Raw genomic sequence first — 27,761 nt, 5'->3', positions numbered from 1 at the left:
TCTGTACAACCTCTGGTGTCCAATAGCTTTCCCTTTAAACCTTAAATGCCTTCTCTGTCTTCCTCCTTACCCTTAGCTATAACCTGATTCCGCTCCACTTCAGACAACAGGGTTCTCATAAGTATATTGCAATCATCCCAGTCAGGCTTATGGCTAGCTAGACACCCTTCAAAGATAGAAATGAACTTGCTTGGATTCGTTGAGAATTCTCCTGCCTCTGCCTTAAAAGCAGCCAGATGTACAGGGTTAAAAGAATATACAGACACTATCTGAGCTGGCCGTTCCTGAGTTCCTGGACGGGCTACCACACTCTCCGTAATCAACGGATACAATCCCACGGGGTGTGTGGGGGGGTGGGTACTCTCTGGAGCCTGTGGGGGTGGAGGAGCCGAAGGGGACACCGATTCTGGCATTACAACAGTGGGAGGGTTCTGGGGTTTAGCAGCCGTTACTACCGAGCCTGTCGGAGTTAAATGGCACTTGAGCAAAATATCAGTCCTATTTCTTAACACCATAAACGTATACGCATAGAGATGTTCATTCCATTTACCGGTTCTCTGACAGAACAAAAGCAATTGAAGGATCGTGTTGTAATTAAGTGATCCTTCCGGTGGCCACCTTTCTTGGCACTCTAGCTGGTACTGAGGCCAATCAACTGTACAGAACCTTTTCAATTTACTTTTAATCAACTGATCAGATCCAAACACTTTCCAGTTCACCAGAATGCATTCTAAGAGTGTACACTGTACCCTGCTGGCTGTACTCTGTCCCTGCCCCATACCAAGGGAGACTCTGGGCGTCCCCTGGTCACAACAGGCAGACACTGGGCGTCCCCAGGTCAAAACAGATAAGTCCCCACTGGACTGTTCCTACCTTATCCATACCTCACCTTGGACTGTGAAAAATTGTGTGTCCTGAGTGCCACAGCTAGATCAATAATAGTTGGGGACTGGTCCTGCTTTGAGCAGGGGGTTGCACTGGATGACTTTCTGAGGTCCCTTCCAACCCTGATATTCTATGATCAACCTAATTCTGATGGTGACCTGGCTACCTGCCTCCCAGAAAGGGGGGTTAACTAGAGAGATGGAAAAAACACTTCCGTCAGTGTAGGAAGTATCTGCAGTTCAGCACTTGAGTGACAGAGTTGAACCTGTGCTGCTGTATTGGCTGTAGTATAGGCATACCCTTATTCTTCCTGAGGCCTACACCTAAAACAGAGCTGTGAAATATTTAGTGAGGTCGATCTAACCCAGGAATCTCAAACTCAAATCACCATGAGGGCCACATGAGGACTAGTACATTGGCCCGAGGGCCACATCGTTGACACCTTTTCATACAACGATACAAAAGTATAGTCAAAAATGAAAAAAATGAAGAGTATGCTATTAAAAGTCAATGTATTAACTTTTTAAAAATTGTAATGTGAAGAGGGGTTTTAATAAAATATAAACACCTGTAATTATTCCTTATGTGGTCAGAGGAAAGCTTGGCTCCTATGGTGGGCTGCAGAAAATAACTTCACGGGCTGCAGCCGGGCCATGTGTTTGAGACCCCTGATCTCACCCCCCGATGTAGACACAGCTAGGTCAATGGAAGAATTCTTCTATCAACCTAGCTACTGCCGTTCCCAGAGGTGGATTAACTGCACTGATGGAAAAGTTTGGGTCCATTTCAATGAGGACAACCAAGCCTGCAGAACCTGGCACATGGGGCCTAACCCAGAGGCTGTTGTTCTTCTGCGCTCTGCCTCTTCCCTGAGCAGCATGGGCAGCAGGCAGACAAGGGTTACGCACAGCACAGCTGGCCCTCTTCTTGTTGTCAGATCAGGGCTCGGCCCAAAGTTTGAAAACCTCTGTTAGATCCAGAAGTGATGAGTAGGGTGGTCACGTGCCACCGTCTCCACTATCAACAGTCACACATCACCCCTATCCGCATTGCCTAGATGACAAATCAATGATTTCTGTTTACACAACATATTCCATGGTGAATGAACAATGCCGTAATATTCACATTGCATAAGCATCAACATAAAAAATCTCACTGCTTTGCAACAGCAAATCAGAAGTGACATCCGTTTTGACGGAGACGTATTTGGCAGGTGGAAGTGGAATATATTTTTACAGTGTGTGAGCAAGTTATACTGAAAATGAGTAAGTTTTTAAAACAACCTTATACTAGTCCTGCTAGTTGTGCTGAAGCCATGGACAATGCAGTCAAATAGTAAGAAACAAACGAAGTACAGAAAGTTTGACGAAAGTTATACTGATTTTTGTTTTATGGAATTCAGTGATTGACAACCGCGATGCATCATATGCTTACAAATCCTATCAAATGAAGCAATGAAACCTGCAAAGTTGAAATGACACATCGCAACAAAGCACTTAGAGTATAAAGATAACTGCAGAGACTTTTTTCAGTGAAAGAAAGAAGAATCTAATTAACAGAATACTCAAATGACAAACATGACATTGGTTCTGTAAAAGGCTCTGAAAGCATCTTTCTTAACAGCACTTCTGTGATGCTCACAGATGGTCAACTTGGGTATGACCTAGAACTTAACAAGACACATTGAAATGTAACCAAGACAATCTACTTGTATGTGTATTTCAAAGAGATGTCCTAGACCAGCAATCATTAACCCATTTATTTGTAGTAATAGAAATCACGGGTAGATGCTAAGTGTATTTGTCTGTTTTTACCTGTATCTCATTAGAAGTTTAACAAATGTGATCTAATTAGCTTGTAGATGCTAATCCTGTTCCTGTCTCATAATGCTGTGTTCTATGAATTCAGAGGTCAAAAGGGAAAATTATTATTTAGATGGGACTTGTGGTATAGTAATATAATTATCCTAATCTCTCCTTGAAGTTTGTAATTCCACATAGTAAACTACGTGTGAACTGTCTTGACAGTTCGACTGGCTAATTGCCTTATGTGACTGAACACAGGTAGTTCATCTAAGCAGGCCAATGCTCAAACCACTAAGCTATCCCTCCCCCCATAAAATAGAAAATTAGCTTCAAAGCAACAATCTGCACTGCCTATTCTTCCTTGGGAGAAGATGCTGCTGTGATAATTGCTGTCAAGAAGTTTATCAATTTGCTAGAAGACTTTAAAGAAAATGTCCCAGGGCTTGATCCTTTTTTACCTCAGGTCTGCTTAAACTTTGACAGGGAAGGTCTAAACCACAAGACTAAACCACCTCCCTCTGCCCCTGCATCCCCACTTCCAAGCAGCCTGACCCCACCTCACCCCTTCTCTGCCTCTCTCCTCTTCCTGTAGTTCACAGACCTGGTGCTGAGAGCTGAGAGAGGAGGGGGTGATGGGGGGCAGGCAGCTGATGCTTTTTACACCATCCCCATGGGAACAGGCCTGGGGGCTGGTCAGTGGTGGGAGGGGACAGTCTCTGCTGTGGGTGTCACTGTGAGGGACAGAGATTCCTTCAGGCCTTCTCTGGGACCGGGCAGATTATCAGGGGATCTGCATTTTTACCCCCTTCATTGAGACAAGGACTGAAATAAGGGCGGAGCATCCCAGAGAAGGTGTCAGTGAAAGTGAAGAGATGGGACCTGTCAGTCACATTGTAAAATGAGATCTCGCCCCCCTCATAGTCCAGGAAAATCCCCACCCGGCTGGGCCTGACGCTCACGGGGAGAGAAGTTAGGGGGGAAGTGCGGGCCCAGTATTTTTCTCCATCTCTCAAACACACCACAAAGTATCCATTCTTAGATGTGACACTGATACTCCCCTTCCTCCTCACAGATTCCCTACAAACCCCCAGAGTCCACTCAGGCTTCTTTCCCACCTCCACCTCCCAGTAATGCCTCCCGTCTATGAACTTTTCAACGCCCAGAACAATGACGTAAGGTTCAAATCTCTCAGGGTTGTCGGGAAGATCCTGCCGTATATCTCCATGTCTCACACTTTTCCGATCCTCAGACAGGACGAGGTTAGACTGAGCTGTGGCTGGATCCAGAGTCACGTTCACTGGGGAGAGAGTCACAGAGTCAGTGTCGGGGGCAGGTGCTGGGATCCAAGGGAAATTAACCTTCTTTAATCCCTAATTATAAAATCACTTGCCCAGAGGGGGAAATGGAGGGAAAATATTAAATACCCCTTCCCCCCAAGAGGCAGTGAGACTTTCACACCCAACCTGTTTATTTCCAGGGGAAGGAGACAGAGGGGTTGATTTAGTGCAAAATAAACACAAAATACCCTATCCTTGGGGTCTCGTGGCGTCTGTGTCTCCAAGTTGCTTGGTATCTGAGCAGGACTCAAGTGTGAGGAAATAGACCGTATGCGCAGAAGCATGCACACTGATAGGCTGAAAGATGCTAATAGCTGCAATCAGGGGTAAGGGCCCCACATTTTCCCTGACCACCTTCTTGTTGCTAACATACCTGTAGAAACCCTTCTTGTTACTCGTCACATCCCTTGCTAGCTGCAACTCCAATTGTGCTTTGGCCTTCCTGATTACACCCCTGCATCCTTGAGCAATATTTTTATACTCCTCCCTAGTCATCTGTTCACGTTTCCACTTCTTGTAAGCTTCCTTTGGTATCCAGCTGCCGAGCATGGCTGAGAGTGAGACAGAGAGACAGCCGGCCCCAAGCACCTTGCAACCCCCTCAGCCCCTTGGCACTGAGATCTGGGAGACCAGGGGGTGTTGACAGCCACAAGGGGACAGGTACCTGATGGGAAACATGTCCAGCGAGGGCTGCAGTCTTCCTGGGGCCAGCCTTGAGGGGCTCTCTCAACCCATGAGATCTGTTTTGCTGTAACTTATAGTCAACTAAACTCACTTTACAAGTATCCACCCCGCTGAGGTTACTAGGGGTACGTCTATACTACCCGCCGGATCGGCGCGTAGTGTTCGATGTATCGGGGATCAATTTATCACGTCTCATCTAGACGCAATAAATCAATCCCCAAATCGACGCCCGTACTCCACCTCGGCAGGAGGAGTAAGCGGAGTTGACAGGGGAGCCGCGGTGGTCAACTCACCGCCGTGAGGACTGCCAGGTAAGTCCAACTAAGATACTTCAGCTTCAGCTATGCGAATAGTGTAGCTGAAGTTGCATATCTTAGTTCGAACCCCCCGCTAGTATAGCCCAGGCCTCGGGTGGAAGGATGGGCTGAATGCTCAAGAGGAGTTAGGCATTGTGATGCTCAGCCTAATTATAGGTGCCTGGAGAAATTGCTGCAACTCCCAAAGCCTGAGCCAGGCACTCTCTAAAGCTCCTATAGGCGCCTGAAGCCTGTGACTTCCAAAAGTCATCATGCTAGGCAGAGATAGATGCACATGTCTGGACACTCACATGTCAGCTTGTGAGTCTGAAGCTGGGAACCCTCTGTAGAGCTAGGCACTGATGTCATTTTAGCATGGGGGAGGGGGTTGCCCACCTTATAACCTTTAGCCCAGAGGCCAGGACATTTACCCGGGATGTGGGTGAAACAGGTTTAATTTTCCCCTCTCTGCAAGAGGGCGAGAAAGTATTTGTGCAGGCATCTCCCACCTCTCAAGAGAGGCTCTAATCACTGAGCTATGGGCTATTCTGATGTGTGATTCCTGCTGAAACTGTTTCACTGTGATTAAGTAATGAAAGAGGGATTGAAGCGGGGGCCTGGGTCTCCTAGCTGGTACCTAATTACACCCCAGAGTCATTCTTATTCTCTCTGGACCAATGTTTGGATTACCCGGGGTCCTCTCATGAGAGGTGGGAGACACCCCCACCATTCAAACCTTTTCTCCCTGTCAGGCAGATAGGGGGAAATGAACCTGGGTCTCGCATCCCAGGTAAGTGACAGCCACTGGGCTACAAGGGACAAGGTGGGTCCTACCACCACATTTTGAATGTGACTTGATTCAGCAGGTGGCCTCTAAAAATGCCAATCAGATTGGGCCCCACATGCGACTTAGGTGGCTAAATTCCTGTCTTTGCCTGATTTGGGAATCTCTGGGGTTGAGGTGGGAGATAGGTGCTTGGACGCCCAAAGGGAGGCAGTGGTGCACATGCCCAGAGGCCGAAACAGACATCTAGCAAACTTTTATCCTCATAGTTTAGGCACCTACAGGGCTGAAGCAGGAGTTTTGTGCATCTGGCCCAAAATTGGGACTTAAGCACCTAACTTATGAACACAGGACTTATGAGGCGAGGCTGAGGGAACTGGGATTGTTTAGTCTACAGAAGAGAAGAATGAAGGGGAATTTGATAAATGCTTTCAACTATCTGAAAGGGGGTTCCAAAGAGGATGGATCTAGACTGTTCTCAGTGGTAGCAGATGACAGAACAAGGAGTAATGGTCTCAAGTTGAAGTGGGGGAGGTTTAGGTTGGATATTAGGAAAAACTTTTTCACTAGGAGGGTGGTGAAGCACTGGAATGGGTTACCTAGGGAGGTGGTGGAATCTCCTTCCTTAGAGGTTTTTAAGGTCAGGCTTGACAAAGCCCTGGCTGGGATGATTTAGTTGGGGATTGGGTCCTGTTTTGAGCAGGGGGTTGGACTAGATGACCTCCTGAGGTCCCTTCCAACCCTGATATTCCATGATTCTATGAACTTGTTTTGAGCATCCAGATCAGGGACTATAAAAGGGAGGTACTAGATGTGCTTTCATTCATTTTAATGGAGTGAGGCTGCCAACTCTTTCTGGTTATGGGGTGGTGCAGGATGGATTCATTTAAGAGATTTAAATAAGTGATTTTAATCATGATTTAAATCAGCAAGCAGGAAGCCTTGATTTAAATCATTGATTTTCATCATGTTTCGCATTTGGACTTTTTAGTTATTTTCTTAAAGAAAGATTGATTCTTATTAGTTGGTAACAATTAAAACATATTGATTCACTTGGTGCTTCTTTTTGCTAACCAGGAGGATATGCTATGGCCCAGACTCTAAAGGTATTTAGGCTCCTAACGTCCATTGAAATCAATGAAAGTTAGATGCCTAAAAATCTTTGAGGATCTGGGCTCATATCACATATTTAATTAATCAGCTACATAGCTTAATTTACATTTATTCAGATGCTTATTTTTTTCTTCTTTTGTTATGTTAGAAAATGGTGAATGATGGATTTCTTATTTAATAAATTCATTTTGTACTTGTGATTCAAGTTCTCTAGATGCCTATGTTTCAAGTTCTATTTGGATGGAAATTAAAATTCAATTAAAATCCACAAAGTTTTTCTTTAATTAAATAAAACTACCTTAAAAGTGTTGAATTCGTACAAAAATGTTTGCCAAAACATGTTTTGCACTTAAAACTAACAAATTATTATCTGTACTTAACGAGTTGAACTGGTTGTTCCTGGTCGCCGTGTCCTTCAAGACTTAGAACAAGTAGATCTCATCCTCTCACCCTACTTTATATTCATAGTTTAGAAAACAAACTTTCCTGATTTTTCAACACACAAATAATTTCTTAACTTTGAATGAACTAATCATTGAAATGAATCAGTTAAATAAACCTCAATGAAGAAAATACTCTTTCTGCACCTGTAGAAGAGGCTACTGTTGTCAAAGCTGGATCAGCACTTTGTCAAATCTGGCTCCAAGAGCTTAGCCAGTGTCTGCCTCCATTTCAGTAGTTTGGCTTTCTTTAAAACTTTGCAGCAAACATGTACTGCTTAAAATTATGTGTTGTATTCAATTACATGATTTTAATAGATTATAATGAGTTTTGGCCTCAACATAAGTTGTCAATTTAAAATTTAATTTTAAATAAGTTTATTTAAAAAAAATAAATCTGTATTTAATTTAAATGAAAAAAATCTGTTGTTGTTTTTTAAATAAAAACAAAACCCATAGATTTTTATCCCCTCTGATGTGGTAGTGGGGGAGGGTTCTGTCAACCGGCATCTTGGCGGAAGCTTGCAGGAAGGAGCCAGGGAGGAAGGAGGAGGAAGACAAGTCTCATTGAGGCCTGGTCTATGCATGGGGTGATAGTGGGGGGTGGGAAGAGGTAAGATAAAACAATAATTCAGCCTGATTTTAATGAAACATTGCCAGGTCCTGGGGTGACTAATGACTGAGTCAGATACTGTGCCTGTAAGTCTTTAGCAGTTAAGTTGTACCAGAGAGACGGAAGCTGTATTCTGTAGTTAGTATACTTTTCTCCCAACGGGTGTGTTTCTTTTGTTCACTAAAGAAACAGTTTGGACTTTGACAATAACAGCTCAAATGCTATAGTCTGTAATTGACTCTTTCAAAAAGGGTATTTAATACCATCTAACGTTTATCAAGTCAGAACTTTTCCCTCTGAAAGACTCCATACACTAAAGGGAAATGGAATATAGGAAATTGTTAAAATGAAGCCTTATTTAACTTTAAGTTTTAAATGTTTTAACTGACTTTTTCCTTCTTGTTATGTGTGATTAGTAAAAAGAGGCAGGGGAATTTTGACATAAATGAAATGTCAGCTTGATTTACCTGCATATATTTGGGCTCTTCTCCACCCTGAAACCAAGCATAGACACAGAGATGAACACAGTCTGAAGAAGGCACAATTTCTAACTAAGTTTTAATTATGAAAAAAACAGAACTTACGAAGTTCAGCCAAGAGTTTCCCTAAAACAAACAAAGAAAAACAGACATATTACTAGAGCTTGTGTTATAGTGCCTAGCCCTTTACATGATTCTTTATTATATGAATCCCCATAGCCTAGATAATTATCATAAACTAAAACCTTTTATTAACCTTAACTTAATGTTATTCCAAAAAAAAAAAGCTGTAAAAAAAATAACCAACCCTTAAATGTCTGAATGCCTGGACATTCCAAATGAAGTTTCCATCACTGGCTTTTTTCCCAGCCACTATATCCGTGGCCACTGTCCACCTGTGGCTGGGAAGTGCCCTACACCAGCCATGAAGGGGTTAAAGAGCTTCTCTGGGCACAATCAGCCCCAACCCAGTACACTTGTGAGATATGTCAAGCCTGGAGAAGGGCAGGTCCTTAAAATGGAGGATCCCAGATGACTCTGGAGTAAACAGAGCAAGAGCTCCTTAGTCCCAGGGCACAAGGGTTGTTTACTGGATACACTCCTGAGAACATCAGCCAACCAGGCCCTCTGAGGAAGTAGAGGGACTGGCTTTTCTGTATGGAGCACTGGGTCCCAGCCTTGGTTGTTTGGACATACAAGGGACCAGATCTCCTCCAAGAGACTCTTGACCTCTACACTGTCTGAGACTGAGCAGACCTGGCCCTTTTTTGGGCTCTGGAGGCAGTCTGTCCTTTTCTTTTGGGCTGCTTAACCCCCTCCTCTCCTGAAGGGGGCAGGCTCTCTAAGAGGTACAGCTGGAGGGCTGTACCCTAAATCTGGAATCCAGACTACAGTAACTAGTCTCTGCCATCCAGGAAAGGACAGCAAAGATGGGAGGTGGTGCCCCTCTCACCCCAAGGGGGTGCTAGAGAGGTATAACCCATTGCACTACCCAATAGAGATTTGATAAATTTTACATCACTGATTATACAGTAAACGATGGTGTCACGTACACACACGTTCCCTCCTCCTGGCTGTGCAAATGGAATAGAGCCAGGTTCCCCTCAAGGGAAGATGGTGGCCCCTGACACATTGGAAAAACTGAAAAAAAATCTAATGTGTCTTTAGAAATAACTTTAATTTAGTCTTAGACCACAGTCACTATCATGCACTAACAGTAATTGTACAGTTAACACCTGGCATCACTAAATGTGAGAATTAAGGTTGTTTGGATGGTCTTGCTGTGTGCTTCAAGACCTTAGCTTGTTTGAGATTTCTTTATGCTGAATTAGTCAGGCTTGTGATGTTTGCTTCTGGGATACATAAAACATTCACCTTTGAGTTACAGATACATACTCCCAACCTGACTTCCAGTTTAATATAGTTTTTATCTGACACTAAAAATAGGTTTGGATTCATTAGTGAGATGTAAAGAATAGTTCCATTTGCTGCATTTCTCTCAGCTGAAACAGTTTCACCCAAGGAATCTCCCACTATTACTTTACCTTTCTCTCTGTGCTGCATCCAAAAATAGTAAATGGCTGGGGAAATGAGAAAACCCAGGACACTCAGGACCACAGCCAGAGCCACCATCCAGAGCGAAGTCCTTAGGAAAAACGGGTCTGGAAGAGAAAGCCTAATTAATTTGGAAACAGTGACAGAATCATGCCACCAGCAGGACTTCTGCACACAAAAGTAACATAATGTGATTGGGTGGGAGAAACTTTCCTGAGACTCTAAATCAGGGGTCGGCAACCTTTCAGAAGTGGTGTGCCAAATCTTCATTTATTCACTCTCATTTAAGGTTTTGCCTGCCAGTAATACATTTTAACGTTTTTAGAAGGTCTCTTTCTATAAGACTATTTCTATATAACTAAACTATTGTTGTATGTAAAGTACATAAGGTTTTTAAAATGTTTAAGAAGCTTCCTTTAAAATTAAATTAAAATGCAGAGCCCCCTGGACCGGTGGTCAGGACCCGGGCAGTGTGAGTGCCGCCTTCGGCACATGTGCCATAGGTTGCCTACCCCTGCTCTAAATAAATTCCCTACTGAGATAAGGTTCCTTCACATTTCACTCTGAAGCCAATGGAAGTGCAAGCTTTGACCTGTTACAGAACACTATTAGGGCCTACCTACACAGTGAGAAGGAATTCCGTGGTAACCAAGGCAGGGGTCAATCATATTGTAGGCAAATCCCTGGCATTTCTGTATTTGCTGTGTAGATTGGCCCTACATAGGCAGAAACTAGTCACTCAAAAAAACAAAAACACTTTGTTGATTTGCTTCTTCACCTGCAACATAGCCTTAATGTTGCTTCACACATGACATAATGCAATGCTTATAGAATCATAGAGGTTCACTGGAACACTGCAAGTAACAACTTCAGCACCACAGCCAAGATTGAACTTCCTGATAGACCCCGCAGATCAAATACAACATCATAATGTACAATACACCTACTTAACACTATGATAAAGATACAACTCCATCTATTGGTGGAAGTGCTGTCTACACACATCACCACAACATTCCTCTCTCTAGTGGAACAAGCATTTAAAACATTATTTCCTAATAGTTCAAGTAGTTTGCCATCTCTGGAGGTTTCCATGTTTCTCTGCCTTCTAAAGTTATATATATTTAGTCATGGAGACATTGCTCACCATTGGATTTAGATTGTCAGTGAGTGCAAAATTCATGTTTTCTGGGTTAGGCCTATTTGTTATGGCCAGACTGTCTGTTGAGACTACAGTATGATGGGGCCCCGAGGACACCCTGGCAATTCATAGAATCATAGAATATCAGAGTTGGAAGGGACCTCAAGAGGTCATCTAGTCCAACCCCCTGCTCAAAGCAGGACCAATTCCCAGCTAAATCATCCCAGCCAGGGCTTTGTCAAGCCGGGCCTTAAAAACCTCCAAGGAAGGAGACTCCACCACCTCCCTAGGTAACCCATTCCAGTGTTTCACCACCCTCCTAGTGAAATAGTTTTTCCTGATATCCAACCTGGACTTCCCACACCGCAACTTGAGACCATTGCTCCTTGTTCTGTCATCTGCCACCACTGAGAACAGCCGAGCTCCATCCTCTTTGGAACCCCCCTTCAGGTAGTTGAAGGCTGCTATCAAATCCCCCCTCATTCTTCTCTTCTGGAGACTAAACAATCCCAGTTCTCTCAGCCTCTCCTCATAAGTCATATGCTCCAGACCCCTAATCATTTTTGTTGCCCTCCGCTGGACTCGTTCCAATTTTTCCACATCCTTCTTGTAGTGTGGGGCCCAAAACTGGACACAGTATTCCAGATGAGGCCTCACCAATGTCGAATAAAGGGGAACGATCACGTTCCTTGATCTGCTGGCAATGCCCCTACTTATACAGCCCAAAATGCCGTTAGCCTTCTTGGCAACAAGAGCACACTGTTGACTCATATCCAGCTTCTCGTCCATTGTGACCCCTAGGTCCTTTTCAGCAGAACTGCTACCTAGCCATTCGGTCCCTAGTCTGTAGCAGTGCATGGGATTCTTCCGTCCTAAGTGCAGGACTCTGCACTTGTCCTTGTTGAACCTCATCAGGTTTTTTTCTGCCCAATCCTCTAATTTGTCTAGGTCCCTCTGTATCCGATCCCTACCCTCTAGTGTATCTACCACGCCTCCTAGTTTAGTGTCATCTGCAAACTTGCTGAGAGTGCAGTCCACACCATCCTCCAGATCATTAATAAAGATATTAAACAAAACCGGCCCCAGGACCGACCCTTGGGGCACTCCACTTGAAACCGGCTGCCAACTAGACATGGAGCCATTGATCACTACCCGTTGAGCCCGACGATCTAGCCAGCTTTCTATCCACCTTACAGTCCATTCATCCAGCCCATACTTCTTTAACTTGGTGGCAAGAATACTGTGGGAGACAGTATCAAAAGCTTTGCTAAAGTCAAGAAATAACACATCCACTGCTTTCCCCTCATCCACAGAGCCAGTTATCTCATCATAGAAGGCAATTAGGTTAGTCAGGCACGACTTCCCCTTCGTGAATCCATGCTGACTGTTCCTGATCACTTTCCTTTCCTCTAAATGTTTCATAATTGATTCCTGCTCCATAATTTTTCCAGGGACTGAGGTGAGGCTGACTGGCCTGTAGTTCCCCGGATCCTCCTTCTTCCCTTTTTTAAAGATGGGCACTACATTTGCTCCTCCACAACCAATCTCCCATCACAGGGACCTGTTGGGGTACCTGCATATCCACCTCTGCACCCCTTGGGAACAGAGACATGTGAGCATCCTTAGAATTTGCCTTCCCCTTTCTTTCAATGAATCTGTGCCCAGTTCTCATAAGAACAGCCAGATTGGGTCAGACCAATGGTCTATCTAGCCCAGTATCCTGTCTGCTGACAGTGGCAAGTACCAGAGTTTCAGGCAGAGTTTGCAGAACAGGGTAATTTTGGAGACATCCACCCTTGCCTTTCCCTCCTTGCTTCTGATAGTGAGAGGTTAAGGGTCACCTTGAGGATGGGATTAAATCCATAATATCTTGGCCAGCAGTCATTGATGGACATGTCTGCCATGAATTTATCTAGTTCTTTTTTGAACCCAGTTATATTTTTGGTCATCACAGCTCCCTATGGCAATGAGTTCCACAGGTTAATTGTGTTGTATGAAGAAGTATTGCCTCTTGTTTGTATTAAACCTGTGGCCTATTAATTTCATCGAGTGATTTCTGGTTCTTCTGATATGTGAAGGGGTAAATAACACTTCTCTATTACTTTTTCAACATTATTAATGATGTTATATACCTCTATCATACCTGCCTGAGTAGTCTCTTTTCTAAATTGAACAGCCATAATCTTTTTAGTCTGTCCACATATGGAAGCTGGTCCATACCCCTTGATCATCTTTGTTGCTCTTCTCTGAACCTTTTCCAGTTACACTATATCCTTTCTGAGATGGAACAACCAGAACTAGATACAAAAACAACAGGGAGTCCGGTGGCACCTTGAAGACTAACAGATTAGTTAGTCTTTAAGGTGCCACCGGACTCCCTGTTGTTTTTGTGGATACAGACTAACATGGCTACCCCTGATACTTGACATCAGAACTAGACACAGTATTCAAGGTTTGGGTGCACAATGGATTTATGTAGTGTCATTATGATCAGAGCCCTGTGCAGATACAAAATTTATAGCCGCAGATGTGGATATCTGCAAATATAAATTGGATATCCGCGGAGCTGCAGGGCTCTACCAGGAACCACAGTGGCGAAAGCAGCAATACGTCAGGCCACCACTCACAGGAGCCAGAGCCCTGCTAGGGCACTTCCTCCAGCGGCTGTACTGCCCCCAGCCCCACCCAATGGGGTGGGCACCAGGCTCACCAGCAGATGTCCCTGGTCGTGGTAGTGTGTACAAGCACTTTGCACACCCCTGGTCAGGAGACGCACCTGGAATACTCTCTGTGCAGCCCTGGGCGAATATACAGTATAACTTTAATATAATCTTATCATTAGTAGTGTTTGTTGGCAATTACTTGGTCTGGCTGTGATGGGAACTGACCTGCTATGTAAATTGTTGACTCTTTTTCTTGGTTGAGGCGGGGATTCCTTATGTAACAATTCAAACCAGGATATGTCCTTTCTTTTATAACAACAGAAATCTGAGCTTCAAACAGGCCATTTTCCTGTTGGGATTTCGTTTGGGACAGTGATGGTACAAGCTGCCCACTAGAATCTCTCCACAGCATTTCAGGCTCTGGGTACCACCCACCCGACGTACACAGCACCCGGATCCCACCGGCCTCGTAGTCAGCAACAGAGATGTGGGGCCCAGAGCCCAAACCTGGAAGAGAATAGAAGAAACATCTATTAATTCTCCATCTTCATTTCTGTAAATATTCAGCATAGAGAGTGAGAGTTTGCTCCTGAAGTAGAATAATAATAATAAGTATTATGGTAGTACCTAGGAACTATCCAGGATCAGAGCCTTACCATACTAGGCATTGTAGAAACATAAAGCAGTAGACAGTCCCTGGTCTGAAGAGCTTACAGTTTAAATGGGTTAAGGGGAAGGGATATAACATGAGCAGAGTGATGGGCTCCAAATGGGGGGATAATACCATGACTTTTAGATGGAGGAATGGGTTTTCTTTTTAATTTTTGGTTGGTCCCTTCCCCTTAACCCTGGATAGTTCCTAGGTGCTACCATAATACTTATTATTATTCTTCTGTAAGTGAGGACTGGTCTGTCTCCCAAGATCTGTGAGAGTGAGGGATCATCTTTCAGGATAGGTTGTAGATCTTTGATGATGCGCTGGAGAGGTTTTAGTTGGGGGCTGAAGGTGACGGCTAGTGGCATTCTGTTATTTTCTTTGTTGGGCCTGTCCTGTAGGAGGTGACTTCTGGGTACTCTTCTGGCTCTGTCAATCTGTTTTTTCAGTTCAGCAGGTGGGTATTGTAGTTTTCAGAATGCTTGATAGAGATCTTGTAGGTGTTTATCTCTGTCTGAGGGATTGGAGCAAATGCAGTTGTATCTTAGAGCTTGGCTTTAGACAATGGATCGTGTGGTGTGTCCATCATCAAAGATCTACAACCTATCCTGAAAGATGATCTCTCATTCTCACAGATCTTGGGAGACAGACCAGTCCTCACTTACAGACAGCCTCCCAACCTGAAGCAAATACTCACCAGCAACCGCACACCATACAACATAAACACTAACCCAGGAACCTATCCTTGCAACAAAGCCCGATGCCAGCTCTGTCCAAATATCTATTCAAGTGACACCATCATAGGACCTAACCAAATCAGCCACACCATCAGGGGCTCGTTCACCTGCACATCTACCAACGTGATATATGCCATCATGTGCCAGCAATGCCCCTCTGCCATGTACATTGGCAAAACCGGACAGTCTCCACGCAAAAGAATAAATGGACACAAATCTTACATCAGGAATCATAACATTCAAAAACCAAGGTTTCAGAGTCAATATATGTTCCATTCTATATGCATCCGAAGAAGTGGGCTGTAGTCCACGAAAGCTTATGCTCAAATAAATTTGTTAGTCTCTAAGGTGCCACAAGTACTCCTGTTCTTTTTATCAAATATTTGTTCCCCCTACAGATACTTTTAGACTGTAATAAAGTCAGTCATTAACCGTATCTTTGTGAAGCTAAATAGACTGAGCTCTTTGAATCTAGGCATGTTTTCCAATCATTCTCATAATTGTTCCCTGAATCCTCTCCAATTTATCAACATCCTTCTTTCATTGTGGGCATCAGAACTGGGCACACTATTCCAGCAGCAGTTGCACCAGTGCCAGATAGTCTCTCTCCTCCTACTTGAGATCGCCCTGTTTATGCATCCCAGGGTCACATTAGGTCTTTTGGGAACAATTTTCATTTAGCTGATTATCCACCATGACCCCCAAATCTTGTTTTAGAGTCACTGCTTCTCAGGATAAAGTTCCCCTCCTGTAAGCATGGCCTGCATTCTTTGGTCCTAGACATATTCATTTAGCCTATTGTTCACTTGTGTCCAGTTTACCAAGCAATCCAGATCACTCTGAATCAGTGACCTGTTCTCTTCATTATTGACCACTCCCCCATTTTTTGTGTCATTTACAAAATTTATCAGTGGTGATTTTGTTTTCTTCCAGGTCGCTGATAAAAATGTTAGATGGCACAGGGCCAAAAACCAATCCCTGCAGGGCTCCACTGGAAATACACATTTGATGATGATTCCCCATTTATAATGATATTTTGAGATTTATCAGTTAGCCAGTTTTTAATTTATTTAATATGTGCCATGTTAATTTTATATATAATCATTTTTTAGTCAAAATGTTGTGTGGTATGAAGTCAAACACCTTACAGATGTCTAAGTATATTATGTCAACATTATTACCATAGAATCATAGAATATCAGGGCTGGAAGGGAACTCTGGAAGTCATCCAGTCCAACCTCCTGCTCAAAGCAGGACCAATCCCCAACTAAATCATCCCAGCCAGGGCTTTGTCAAGCAGGGCCTTAAAAACCTCTAAGGATGGAGATTCTGCCACCTCTCTAGGTAACCCATTCCAGTGCTTCACCACCCTCCTAGTGAAAAAGTTTTTCCTAATATCCAACCGAAACCTCCCCCACTGCAACTTGAGACCATTGCTCCTTGTTCTGTCACCTGGTACCACTGAGAACAGTCTAGATCCATCCTCTTTGGAATCCCCTTTCAGGTAGTTGAAAGCAGCTATCAAATCCCCGCTCATTCTTCTCTTCTGCAGACTAAATAATCCCAGTTGCCTCAGCCTTGCCTCATAAATCGTGTGCTCCAGCCGCCTAATCATATTTGTTGTCCTCCGCTGGACTCTTCGCAATTTTTCCACATCCTTCTTGTAGTGTGGGGCTCAAAACTGGACACAGTACTCCAGATGAGGCCTCACCAATGCCGAATAGAAGGGAATGATCACAGCCCTCAATCTGCTGGCAATGCTCCTACTTATACAGCCCAAAATGCTGTTAGCCTTTCTTGGCAACAAGGGCACATTGTCGACTCATATCCAGCTTCTCATCCACTGTAACCCCTAGGTCCTTTTCTGCAGAACTGCTGCGTAGCTACTCGGTCCCTAGTCTGTAGCCGTGCATGGGATTCTTCCATCCTAAGTGCAGGACTCTGCACTTGTTCTTGTTGAACCTCATCAGATTACTTTGGGTGCAATCCAAGCCATCCTCCAGATCATTAATGAAGATATTGAACAAAACCTGCCCCAGGAACGACCCTTGGGGCACTCCACTTTGATACTGATCACTACCTGTTGAATCCAATGATCTGGCCAGCTTTCTATCCACCTTATAGTCCATTCATCCAGCCCATACTTCTTCTAAACCAAACTTTTTATCGTGTCAACAAAGATATTGTTAGTTTGACAGGATCTATTTTCCATAAACCCATGTTGATTTGTACTAATTACATAATTATCTTTAAAAAGAACGAGGAGTACTTGTGGCACCTTAGAGACTAACAAATTTATGTCATCAATGTAGCACAAGTAGAGTAGGGATGTTAGGGGACGAGAGCTGAGGAAGCATTGTTCTAAGTCAGCCATAAAAATGTTGGCATATTGTGAGGCCAAGCAGGTACCCATAGCAGTGCCGCTGACTTGAAGGTATACATTGTCCCCAAATGTGAAATAGTTGCGGGTGAGGACAAAGTCACAAAGTTCAGCCACCAGGTTTGCTGTAACATTATCAGGGATACTGTGCCTGACGGCTTGTAGTCCATCTTTGTGTGGAATGTTGGTGTAGACGGCTACTACATCCATAGTGGCCAGGATGGTGTTTTCTGGAAGATCACCAATGGATTGTAGTTTCCTAAGGAAGTCAGTGGTGTCTCGAAGATAGCTAAGAGTGCTGGGAGCATAGGGCCTCAGGAGAGAGTCTACATAGCCAGACAATCCTGCTGTGAGGGTGCCAATGCCTGAGATGATGGGGCATCCAGGATTTCAAAGTTTGTGGATCTTGGGTAGCGGATAGAATACACCTGTGTGCAGATTTGTTCTTGTGCTTTTTCAGGGAGTTTCTTGAGCAAATGGTGTAGTTTCTTTTGGTAACCCTCAGTGGGATCAGAGGATAATGGCTTGTAGAATGGGGTGTTAGAGATCTGCCTGGCAGCCTCTCATTCATATTCTGACCTATTCATGATGATGACAGCGCCGCCTTTGTCAGCCTTTTTGATTATGATGTCAGAGCTGTTCCTGAGGCTGTGGATGGTATTGTGTTCTGCACGGCTGAGGTTATGGGGCAAGTGATGCTGCTTTTTCACAATTTCAGCCCATGCATGTCAGCGGAAGCACTCTATGTAGAAGTCCAGTCTGTTGTTTCGACCTTCAGGAGGAGTCCACCCAGAATCTTTCTTTCTGTAGTGTTGGTAGGAAGGTTTCTGTGGGTTAGTGTGCTTTTCAGAGGTGTGTTGGAAATATTCCTTGAGTCAGAGATGTCGAAAGTAGGATTCTAGGACACCACAGAACTGTATCATGTTCGTGGGGGTGGAGGGGCAGAAGGATAGGACAGATTCTTCTGCTGGGCTAAGAGTATAGTTGGATAGATTAATAATATTGTTGGTTGGGTTAAGGGAACCACTGTTGTGGCCCCTTGTGGCATGTAGTAGTTTAGTGTCCTTTTTCCTTTGTAGAGAAGCAAAGTGTGTGTTGTAAATGACTTGTCTAGTTTTTGTAAAGTCCAGCCACTAGGAAGTTTGTGTGGAAGGTTGTTTTTTTTATGAGAGTATCCAGTTTTGAGAGCTCATTGTACATAGAGTGCTTTCCCTGTTTGCTGTATAGGATGTTGTTCAGGTGGTTCTAATAGCCCACCTTAACTGATTACTCTCGTTATAGTTGGTATGGCAACACCCATTTTTTCATGTTCTCTGTATGTATATATATATATATATACACCTACTGTATTTTCCACTACATGAATCCGAAGAAGTGGGCTGTAGCCCACAAAAGCTTATGCTCAAATAAATGTGTTAGTCTCTAAGGTGCCACAAGTACTCCTGTTCTTTTTGCTGATACAGACTAACACGGCTGCTACTCTGATAATTATCTTTTATTCTTTGTTAATCAAGTTCCATATCAACTGCTCCATTCTCTTGTCGAGGATTGGTATTAGGTTGACAGGCCTATAAATACCAAGGACAACCATGTTTATACTTTTAAAAAATTGGTACACCACTAGCATTCTTCCAGTCTTGTGGAACTTCCATAATGCTCCAAGACCTGTTGAAAATCAACATTAATGTTTCAGAGAACTCCCCACAGAGCTCTTTTACAACTCTTGGATGCAAAGGAATCATTTCTGAAGCACTTAGAGGAGAGGGAAGTGATCAGGAACAGTCAACATGGATTCACCAAGGGCAAGTCATGCCTGACCAACCTGATTGCCTTCTATGAGGAGATAACTGGCTCTGTGGATGAGGGAAAAGCAGTGGACGTGTTATTCCTTGACTTTAGCAAAGCTTTTGATACGGTCTCCCATAGTATTCTTGCCAGCAAGTTAAAGAAATATGGGTTGGATGAATGGACTATAAGGTGGCTAGAAAGCTGGCTAGATCATCGGGCTCAATGGGTAGTGATCACCCCAAAGGTCGGTCTTGGCACTGGTTTTGTTCAATATCTTCATTAATGATCTGGAGCAGGCCTGCACAACTCGTAAAGTGGCGAGGGCCATATTAGTCCAAAGAAAACAGCTGAGGGCCGAAACCTCCCTGCCCCCACCGAACCCCCCCCAGTGCCGCCAAACCCCCCCCCCCAGTGCCGCCGAACTCCCCCCCCAGCACTGCCCGCCCTGCAAAAACAACCCCCCCAGCGCCGCCCAGCCCCCCCCGAAACAACCCACCCTCCCAAGCGCCACCCGCCCCGTGGAAACAAACCCTCCTTCCCCAGCACCACCCACCGAAACAGCGGTATTGAACCTTGGTAATATGTTATAGCGGGCCCCTAAGGTAGTATAATTAAGGTAAAAGAAAAATGTCTTTTTGCTAGAAGTAGAATAAATAAGATCTTCCCCCCACTTTGTAATCAGGTACCCTGTTGAATGAATGAGGTATGAATGAGGAAGGCGTGGAAGGCAGGCACCTCTAGACAGCTGCAACCCTTAGAGAGGGGATGGGAGCTAGACCAGATCAGTAGAACAGGTCAGCCACTGACTCGTAGCTCGCCACCTCAGCCCCCCACCCACCCCAGCCAGCGATGAGCTGCCAAAATCTAAACAACCGGTTCCCTCCTCACCCCACAAGGGGGTCGTGGCCCGCCCCCGCCCCCCGGGACTCCTGCCCCATCCAACCCCCCACGTTCCTTGACGCCCCCCCAGGACCCCTGCCCCATCCACCCCCCTTCCCTGTCCCCTGACTGCCCCCTGCCGCCCCATCCAACCTCCCCCTCCTTCCTGACAGCCCCCCCCCCGGGACCCCTGCCCCATCCAACCACCCCTTCTCTCTGTCCCCTGACTGCCCCTGGAACCCCTTCCCCTGACTGCCTCCCACCACCCCATCCAACCTCCCCCTCCTTCCTGACGCCCCCCCGACATCTGCCCCATCCACTCCCCTTCCCTGTCCCCTGACTGCCCCCCGTCGCCTCATCCAACCTCTCCTCTCATTCCTGATGGCCTCCCGGGACCCCTGCCCCATCCAACCACCCCTTCTCCCTGTCCCCTGACCGCCCCTGGAACCCCTGCCCCTGACTGCCCCCTGCCACCCCATCCAACCTCCCCCTCCTTCCTGACGGCCCCCCCGGGACCCTTGCCCCCATTCAACCCCCCTGTTCCCCACCCTCTAGCCACCCCGACCCCATCACCCCTCCCACCCCGATCACTCCCCCGAACTCCCCACTCCCTGCCCCCTTACCGCACTATCTGGAGGTGGTTGGCGGCGCTACAGCCGCACCGCTCGGCTGGAGCCGGGCCACGCCGCCGCCACGCAGCGCCTGGAGCACCGGGTCAGGTCGAGCTCGCAGCCCCCCTGCTTCCCGTGAATCAGCTGTTCGTTCAGGAAGCCTGGGAGGGCTGAGAAGCGGTGCGGCGGCTTCGCACTCAGGCCCAGGGAGACGGAGGGGAAGGTGAGCTGGGGTGGGGAGGCGCGAGGAGGGCCGCCCGCGCAGCAGCAGGTAACCCGGGGGGCGCACAGGGGAACCGCTCCCCTCCCCACAGCTCGCTTCTGCCTCCCTGGGCCTGAGCGCGAAGCCGCCGCACCGCTTCTCAGCCCTCCCAGGCTTCCTGCGCAAACAGCTGATTCGCGGGAAGTGTGGGGGAGGGGGAGAAGTGGGGCGGAGCGTTCAGGGGAGGAGGCGGAGGAGGAGTGGTGGTGAGCTGGGGACAGCCATTGGCTCACCTGCCCCACCCCACTGCCCGCCCGCTCACTTCCTCAGCTCCCCTCCCCCGCCGCTGGCTCACCTGCCCCCCCGTCATTGCCCGCCCACTCACTTCCTCAGCCCGCCTCCCCTGCTGCCAGCTCACCTACCCCCCCCGCCACTGCTCACCCGCTCGCCTCCTCAGCCCCCCTCCCTCACCCGCTGCCGCGGGCCGCACAGTGAGCACACGCAGGCCGCATGTTGTGCAGGCCTGATCTGGAGGATGGCGTGGATTGCACCCTCAGCAAGTTTGCAGATGACACTAAACTGGGAGGAGTGGTAAATACGCTGGAGAGTAGGGATAGGATACAGAAGGACCTAGACAAATTAGAGGATTGAGCCAAAAGAAATCTGATGAGGTTCAACAAGGACAAGTGCAGAGTCCTGCACTTAGGATGGAAGAATCCCATGCACTGCTACAGACTAGGAACCGTGTGGCTAGGCAGCAGTGCTGCAGAAAAGGACCTAGGGGTATCCGAAGAAGTGGGCTGTAGTCCACGAAAGCTTATGCTCTAATAAATTTGTTAGTCTCTAAGGTGCCACAAGTACTCCTGTTCTTCTTTTTAGGGGTTACAGTGGACCAGAAGCTGGATATGAGTCAACAGTGTGCCCCTGTTGCCAAGATGGCTAAGGGTATGGGTAACGGTATTTTGGGCTGCATAAGTAGGAGCTGATTTTCAATGGCACTCACACTGCCCGGGTTCTGGCCACTGGTCTGGGGTGGCTCTGCATTTTAATTTAATTTTAAATAAAGCTTCTTAAACATTTTAAAAACCCTATTTATTTTACATACAACAATAGTTTAGTTATATATTATAGACTTATAGAAAGAGATCTTCTAAAAATGTTAAAATGTATTACTGGCACGCGAAACCTTAAATTAGAGAGAATAACTGAAGACTCGCCACACCACTTCTGAAAGGTTGCCAACCCTTGTAATAGCTAATGGTCTAACGGATGAGGAAAAAGTAGTGGTGGCTATGTGACAGTGAGTCAGAAAGGGGTAAGCAATTTGCAGGTTAAATGACCCAAATTCTACCTTTAAATACATATTAGGAAAGTATGTAAATGGTAATTAGGGCTATTCCTTATCAAGAGCTATCACAGCCATGTTAGATAGACTAGAGCTTTGAAATGTAGACTTGTATTGTTAAAGAATAGGAAGAAGGTAGTGACTGTTGTAGTCTATGTTTAACTGTATCTTGTTAGAGGTTAACAGTGTAATCAGACGGTTCCTGTTTGTCACTATGTTCTATTGATTCAGAGATCAAAAGGGAATATTAACATTTAGATGAACTGTGAATGTGGTAATATTGTCTTCATTTTTCTTTGAAGTATGTAATAAAAAACCTATAAATGGTGGGAGATGGGCAACTGCCTTATGCTAATCCACATAGCCAATTATCAGTGATGCTCAGGAAATAGGAGGTCTACTTCAAAGCCACAATGCTTCACCTATTATTCACCTACTGTCAAGAGGTTGCTAGAGAGAACTCTTAGGCTCTGATCCTATTATCTCAGATCTGCTTAAGCCTCAAGGGAAGTTTGCGTCACAAGACTGAGGTTTCCTGTCCCATCTGGATCATCCTGACTTTGGACTGTAACCTATGGACTAATTCTGAAAGAACATTTGCAACTCTAAAGCTCACCATCTCTATGATGAAACTGACCTAAGAACTTTATTCATATCTGTATATACAACAATCTTTTAACCTATACTCTCTTTTCTTTTTTAATAAATCTTAGTTTAGTTAATAAGAACTGGCTGTAAACATGTGCTCGGTTGAGATCTTAAATATTTATTGACCTGGTGGGCAAATGTGTCCGATACTTTGGGATTGCTAGAACTTTTTAAATGAGGAACAATATTTTCAATAATCCTCATCATATTTGATTTGGCTGTCTGGGTGGAAGTCCAAGGCTGGGTTGCTTTAAGGGAGTTGTGTTTGGCTTCTGGGTAACTGGTAAGGTATTGTAGATGATGTTTTGTTGCAGACTTGGTGAATCTAAGTATTAGATATAACTTCCAGTTTTGGGGATCATCTACCCCATTCTTTGCAGATTGCCTTGATTAAGCAATCTCAGTGTAGCCCCCTGAGACCTCGGTCACAGGCTAACACTTACAACCTGCTGAGCAGCCGAACAGTTCTTATTAAATCAGCAGACAAAACATTTGCCAAGATTGTGGAAATTCTAAAAGACAATTTTATCTGAAACACACTGTTCACAATGAGATTTAATTCCTCATTTCAGTAAGGATGTGGACAAATTGGAAAGGGTACAGGAATTATTTAAGTTCTGGAAAACCTATTTTACAGCAAAAGATTTAAGGAGCTCAATCTTAGAATGATTAAGAGGTGACTTTATCACAGTCTATATTTACTTACATGGGGAGGAGGTTTCTGATTGTACAGGGTCCTCTAATCTCCCAAGACATAACAAGATCCCATGGTGGGAACGTTAGACCAAAAAAATAAGGCACACATTTTTAACAGTGAGGGTAACTGACACTTAGAACAACTTATCTAGGGATGTGGGGGATCTAGGGAATCCCTAAGATACAACCGAATTTCCTCCAATCCCTCAGACAGAGACTAACACTTACAAGATTTTTACCAAACATTCTTAAAACTACAATACCCACCTGGGGAAGTGAGGAAACAGATTGACAGAGTGAGGCGGGTACCCAGAAGTCACCTACTACAGGACAGGCCCAACAAGGAAAATAACAGAACTCCACCTGCCCTGCATTCAAACACTTCACCTACTCCACAAAACGAAGACCGCGTCTGCTAAGTTTTACAACCCATTCAGCTCCTCTTACAACCCCTTCATCCTCCTGCACACGATGCCACCTAACACTGTACTTTCACTTACCCTTCCTTAAACCTCCAGACCTCACTCATCTCCCACTTAGCTACTGACAGTCCCCATGGCAAAAAACTCCCGTGCTCCTCTAGTGACACAACCTACCCAACTCAGTGCTGAAGTGAAGCATACTGCATCTCCCAAAGGTACTTGGTTTCTCTTCCCTTTGATCACATACACCCCCAGAAAGCCAGAACCCTCCAGATCACCACATATCACAATCACAGCTCTTCCAGGCTACACCATCTAATGCCGCCATCTTTCAGTACAGCGACACTTAACAGTGAATTCACCTGGAGTACACACGGATAACTCACAGTGGCTATTGCCAGATCCGGGGGATGGGGGTGAGTTAAGCTTGTATGGGCATGTACCTGAACTCTACATTTATGGGTTTTTTCAAAAGTTTTGCTGAACTCAGCATTGTGGAAGAGAATTCTATACCACTGGGCAACTTTAACTCTGTGTTAATGAAGGTTTTGGTCAATGAATAATACAGAGTATATATCAAGTTGTTATTTAATACAGTATTGTGGAGTTGCAGAATCTTTCATTAGCAGTGTCATAAACATACAGTTAAGGGTTAATTCCTCTTTTACCTGTAAAGGGTTAAGAAGCTCACCTAACCTAGCTGACACCTAACCAAAAGGACCAATAAGGGGACAAGATACTTTCAAAACTGGGAGGGGGGGAAAGTCTTTGTCTCTTGTTGTGTCTGTGTGCTTTTGCCAGAGAAGATCCAGGAGGCAGCCATCTAACTCCCTTTGAATTAGTAAGTAATAACAGAAGAAATTTGTTAGGTTACTTTTATTTTTGTTTGTGATTTCCTTTGTAAGAAGAGGGAGGCTATTCCTGAGTTTTGTAACTTTAAAGTTTTGCCTAGAAGAGAGATCTTCTATGTTCTAAATTATTTCACCTTTTTTCTTTAATTAAAATTCTTCTTTTAAGAACCTGATTGATTTTTCATTATTTTAAGATCCAAGGGTTTGGGTCTGTGTTCATCAGGACTAATTTGTGAGGATATTATTCTCAAGCCTGCCCAGAAAAGGGGTGTAGGGGCTTGGGAAATATTTGGGGGAAGGCAGAGCTCCAAGTGGCTCTCCCTAAATGTTTGTTTAAATCACTTGGTGGTGGCAGCATTACTTAATCCAAGATACAAGGAAGGATTTGTGCCTTGGGGTTTTTTAACCTAGGCTGGTAATAAGCTTAGGGGGTCTTCATGCAGGTCCCCACATCTGTACCCTAGAGTTCAGAGTGGGGAAGGAACCCTGACAAGTAGGTAAAGGTATTAAAGAAATATTGATTAAAGAAACTAGAGAGATTTAAGCTAACAATCTATAAGCAGAACCCTGCAGTTTATGGAGTTTCATTGCCAAGGTAAACATAACCATGACTGATAAGTTTTTTGGGCAATGCTCTCTATTTAAAATAAAGAATGTAAGAAGTAAGAACATATACCTAGCTAATAATTTTAAAAAGTACAATATGCCCTTGAGTGCATATTGGAAAGCCAAGGTGAAGTGCATCTTTAAAGTGAACCAACTCATTATAAGGTCTAAATGACCACAAGGAATGCTTAACTGCTGAACAGCAGGTAACCAGAGAGCACTTAGTATATACAAATAACTAAACCCACAAATGTAGTAAATGGAATAATAACCAGGAACTCAGAAAAGGATATGAACAGATGTCTTGTCCTACTATTTCATTAACTGTTGCATCTTATTGGTGACAGGCCAACATTTTCTTAAGTGACCTTATATTACTGCATAATGAGCTACTAAACAAGTATAGAACCAAAGACTCTTCATATAAAGTCTGTGAACATTAAAGTGGATCTTTGCAAAGAAGCCCCTCAACAAGTGCTGAAAAGAGAAGCTGTGACTTGGAGGATAAATGGAGACATGCAGACGTAGCCAAAAGGAGAAGACTCAAAAGAGGTGTACAGAAAATATCCTTTGAAGGCAAGATGCTGCTCACATCCTCAACTGGGATGGCCTAAAAATGTTTACCCCAACTGCAGAACTGATATGGTCTGAGATATTTTGCAAATGAAGATATAGATTTGAAAGACTGAGAAATTATAAACCATTGCAAGAATTAAAAATAAAAAAGCAAAGGAGAGGTTTTGTTTTCTCACTATATAGTCAGAAGATGACCTAAGGCACAACTTGTATTCTTGTTGGGCCATTTCAGATTTTTTCCTCAGAACATCTTATCCATCAGGAAGGGGATAAAATAAGCCTGCTTTGTTTCACGCTTTGCTCCCCAGGCAACACATCCTGATGAAAGATATAAGAGGAACAACTGGCTGGCCACCAAGAGCCTTCCCTGTCTGGTAACACCTACACTTTTATCAAAAGTAAGCACCATATGACCGCTGCTTTTTTTGAATGTTGGCCTTATCTACGCTACCAAGTTAGGTCGACACACGTTACATCAGTGTGGCCGTGCCATCATTGGTATGTCACTCATGTGCGTACATACTTGGCTTCTTGCATTGGTGGTGCATGTACTTACCAGAAGTCCTTGTGCCAATGCATAGTGCTGTGCACCATGAGTAGGTATCCCCATGTACCATCCAGTGCAGGGTCTTTGGGGAAATTTTGACAATTCATAGTAGGACAGAAATTAACTGTGCGAGGATACTTAGGATCAAGGGATCAAGTTCCCCTTATGCTACTTTTCCCATCACATCATGTCATCCATATCATCATTTTCACATCTTTTTTAAAATCGCACAAATCTGCATGGCACTTTTCACAGCCCACCATGCATGGCACCTGCATAGCTCTGCACTATTGTCACTGAGCATTGCAAACACAGAAGGACCGATCCTCTGGTACTTGCAGGGCCAAAAGACGACCAACAGAAATGGGCAACATGAGAATTTAGTGGATTCCTGTATGACATAGCAAAAAACAATTCAAGGTTGGTGTTGGTGTTCATGGAACATCTGCACTGCTTCTGGGCCTGAGAAACAAGCACTGACTGGTGAGAGCGCATCATAATGCAGGTTTGTGATGATGAGCAGTGGCTGCAGAAGTTTTGGATGCAAAAGGCCAAGCTCAGCCCACAGGGACACCAGAATGAAATCTTCAATGACAACTGAGAAGCGAGTTGTGATAGCACTGGGGAAAACTTACAATGGCAGTGGGCAATCATTTTAGAGTAGGAAAATCCACACTGGCAGCCATTGTCATGCAAGCATATAGTGTCATTAATCATCTCCTGCTCGGTAGGACTGTGAGTCTTGGTAATGTGCAGGACATAGTGGATGGATTTGCAGCAATGGGGTTCCCAAGCTGAGGTGGGGCATATCCCTATTTTGGCACTGCCCACTTTGCCACAAAAAGAAGAACAGGAGGACTTGTGGCACCTTAGAGACTTCTTTTTGCGGATACAGACTAACACGGCTGCTACTCTGAAACACTTTGCCACAGAGTACATCAACAGAAAGGGCTATTTTTCCATATTTGTGCAAGCATTGGTGGATCACCAGGGATGCTCCACTGATATCAAAGTGGGCTGGTCA

The 27,761-nt window shown here is 44.8% G+C and overlaps 1 protein-coding gene across 13 annotated transcripts in view; it reads right to left on the bottom strand.

Annotated features, from left to right (window-relative positions):
- Positions 1–2,246: 2,246 nt before the first annotated feature.
- Positions 2,247–27,761, bottom strand: part of LOC101936249 (butyrophilin subfamily 1 member A1-like) — a 61,546-nt gene continuing 36,031 nt past the window's right edge. For all 13 annotated transcript variants that reach the window (XM_005313360.4, XM_005313359.5, XM_005313356.4 and 10 more), the window contains 5 exons: positions 14,020–14,301; positions 9,981–10,097; positions 8,542–8,562; positions 8,425–8,451; positions 2,247–3,987 (listed from right to left, as the gene is read on the bottom strand). In XM_005313360.4, the coding sequence (XP_005313417.2) occupies positions 3,443–3,987; positions 8,425–8,451; positions 8,542–8,562; positions 9,981–10,097; positions 14,020–14,301 (992 nt within the window). In that variant the 3' untranslated portion in view covers positions 2,247–3,442. The remainder of the gene's footprint in view (positions 3,988–8,424; positions 8,452–8,541; positions 8,563–9,980; positions 10,098–14,019; positions 14,302–27,761) is intronic.

This window comes from Chrysemys picta, chromosome 5 (assembly GCF_011386835.1).
Source record: "Chrysemys picta bellii isolate R12L10 chromosome 5, ASM1138683v2, whole genome shotgun sequence".
Lineage (NCBI taxonomy): Eukaryota > Metazoa > Chordata > Testudines > Emydidae > Chrysemys > Chrysemys picta.
This window is presented reverse-complemented; position numbering and strand designations above follow the sequence as displayed.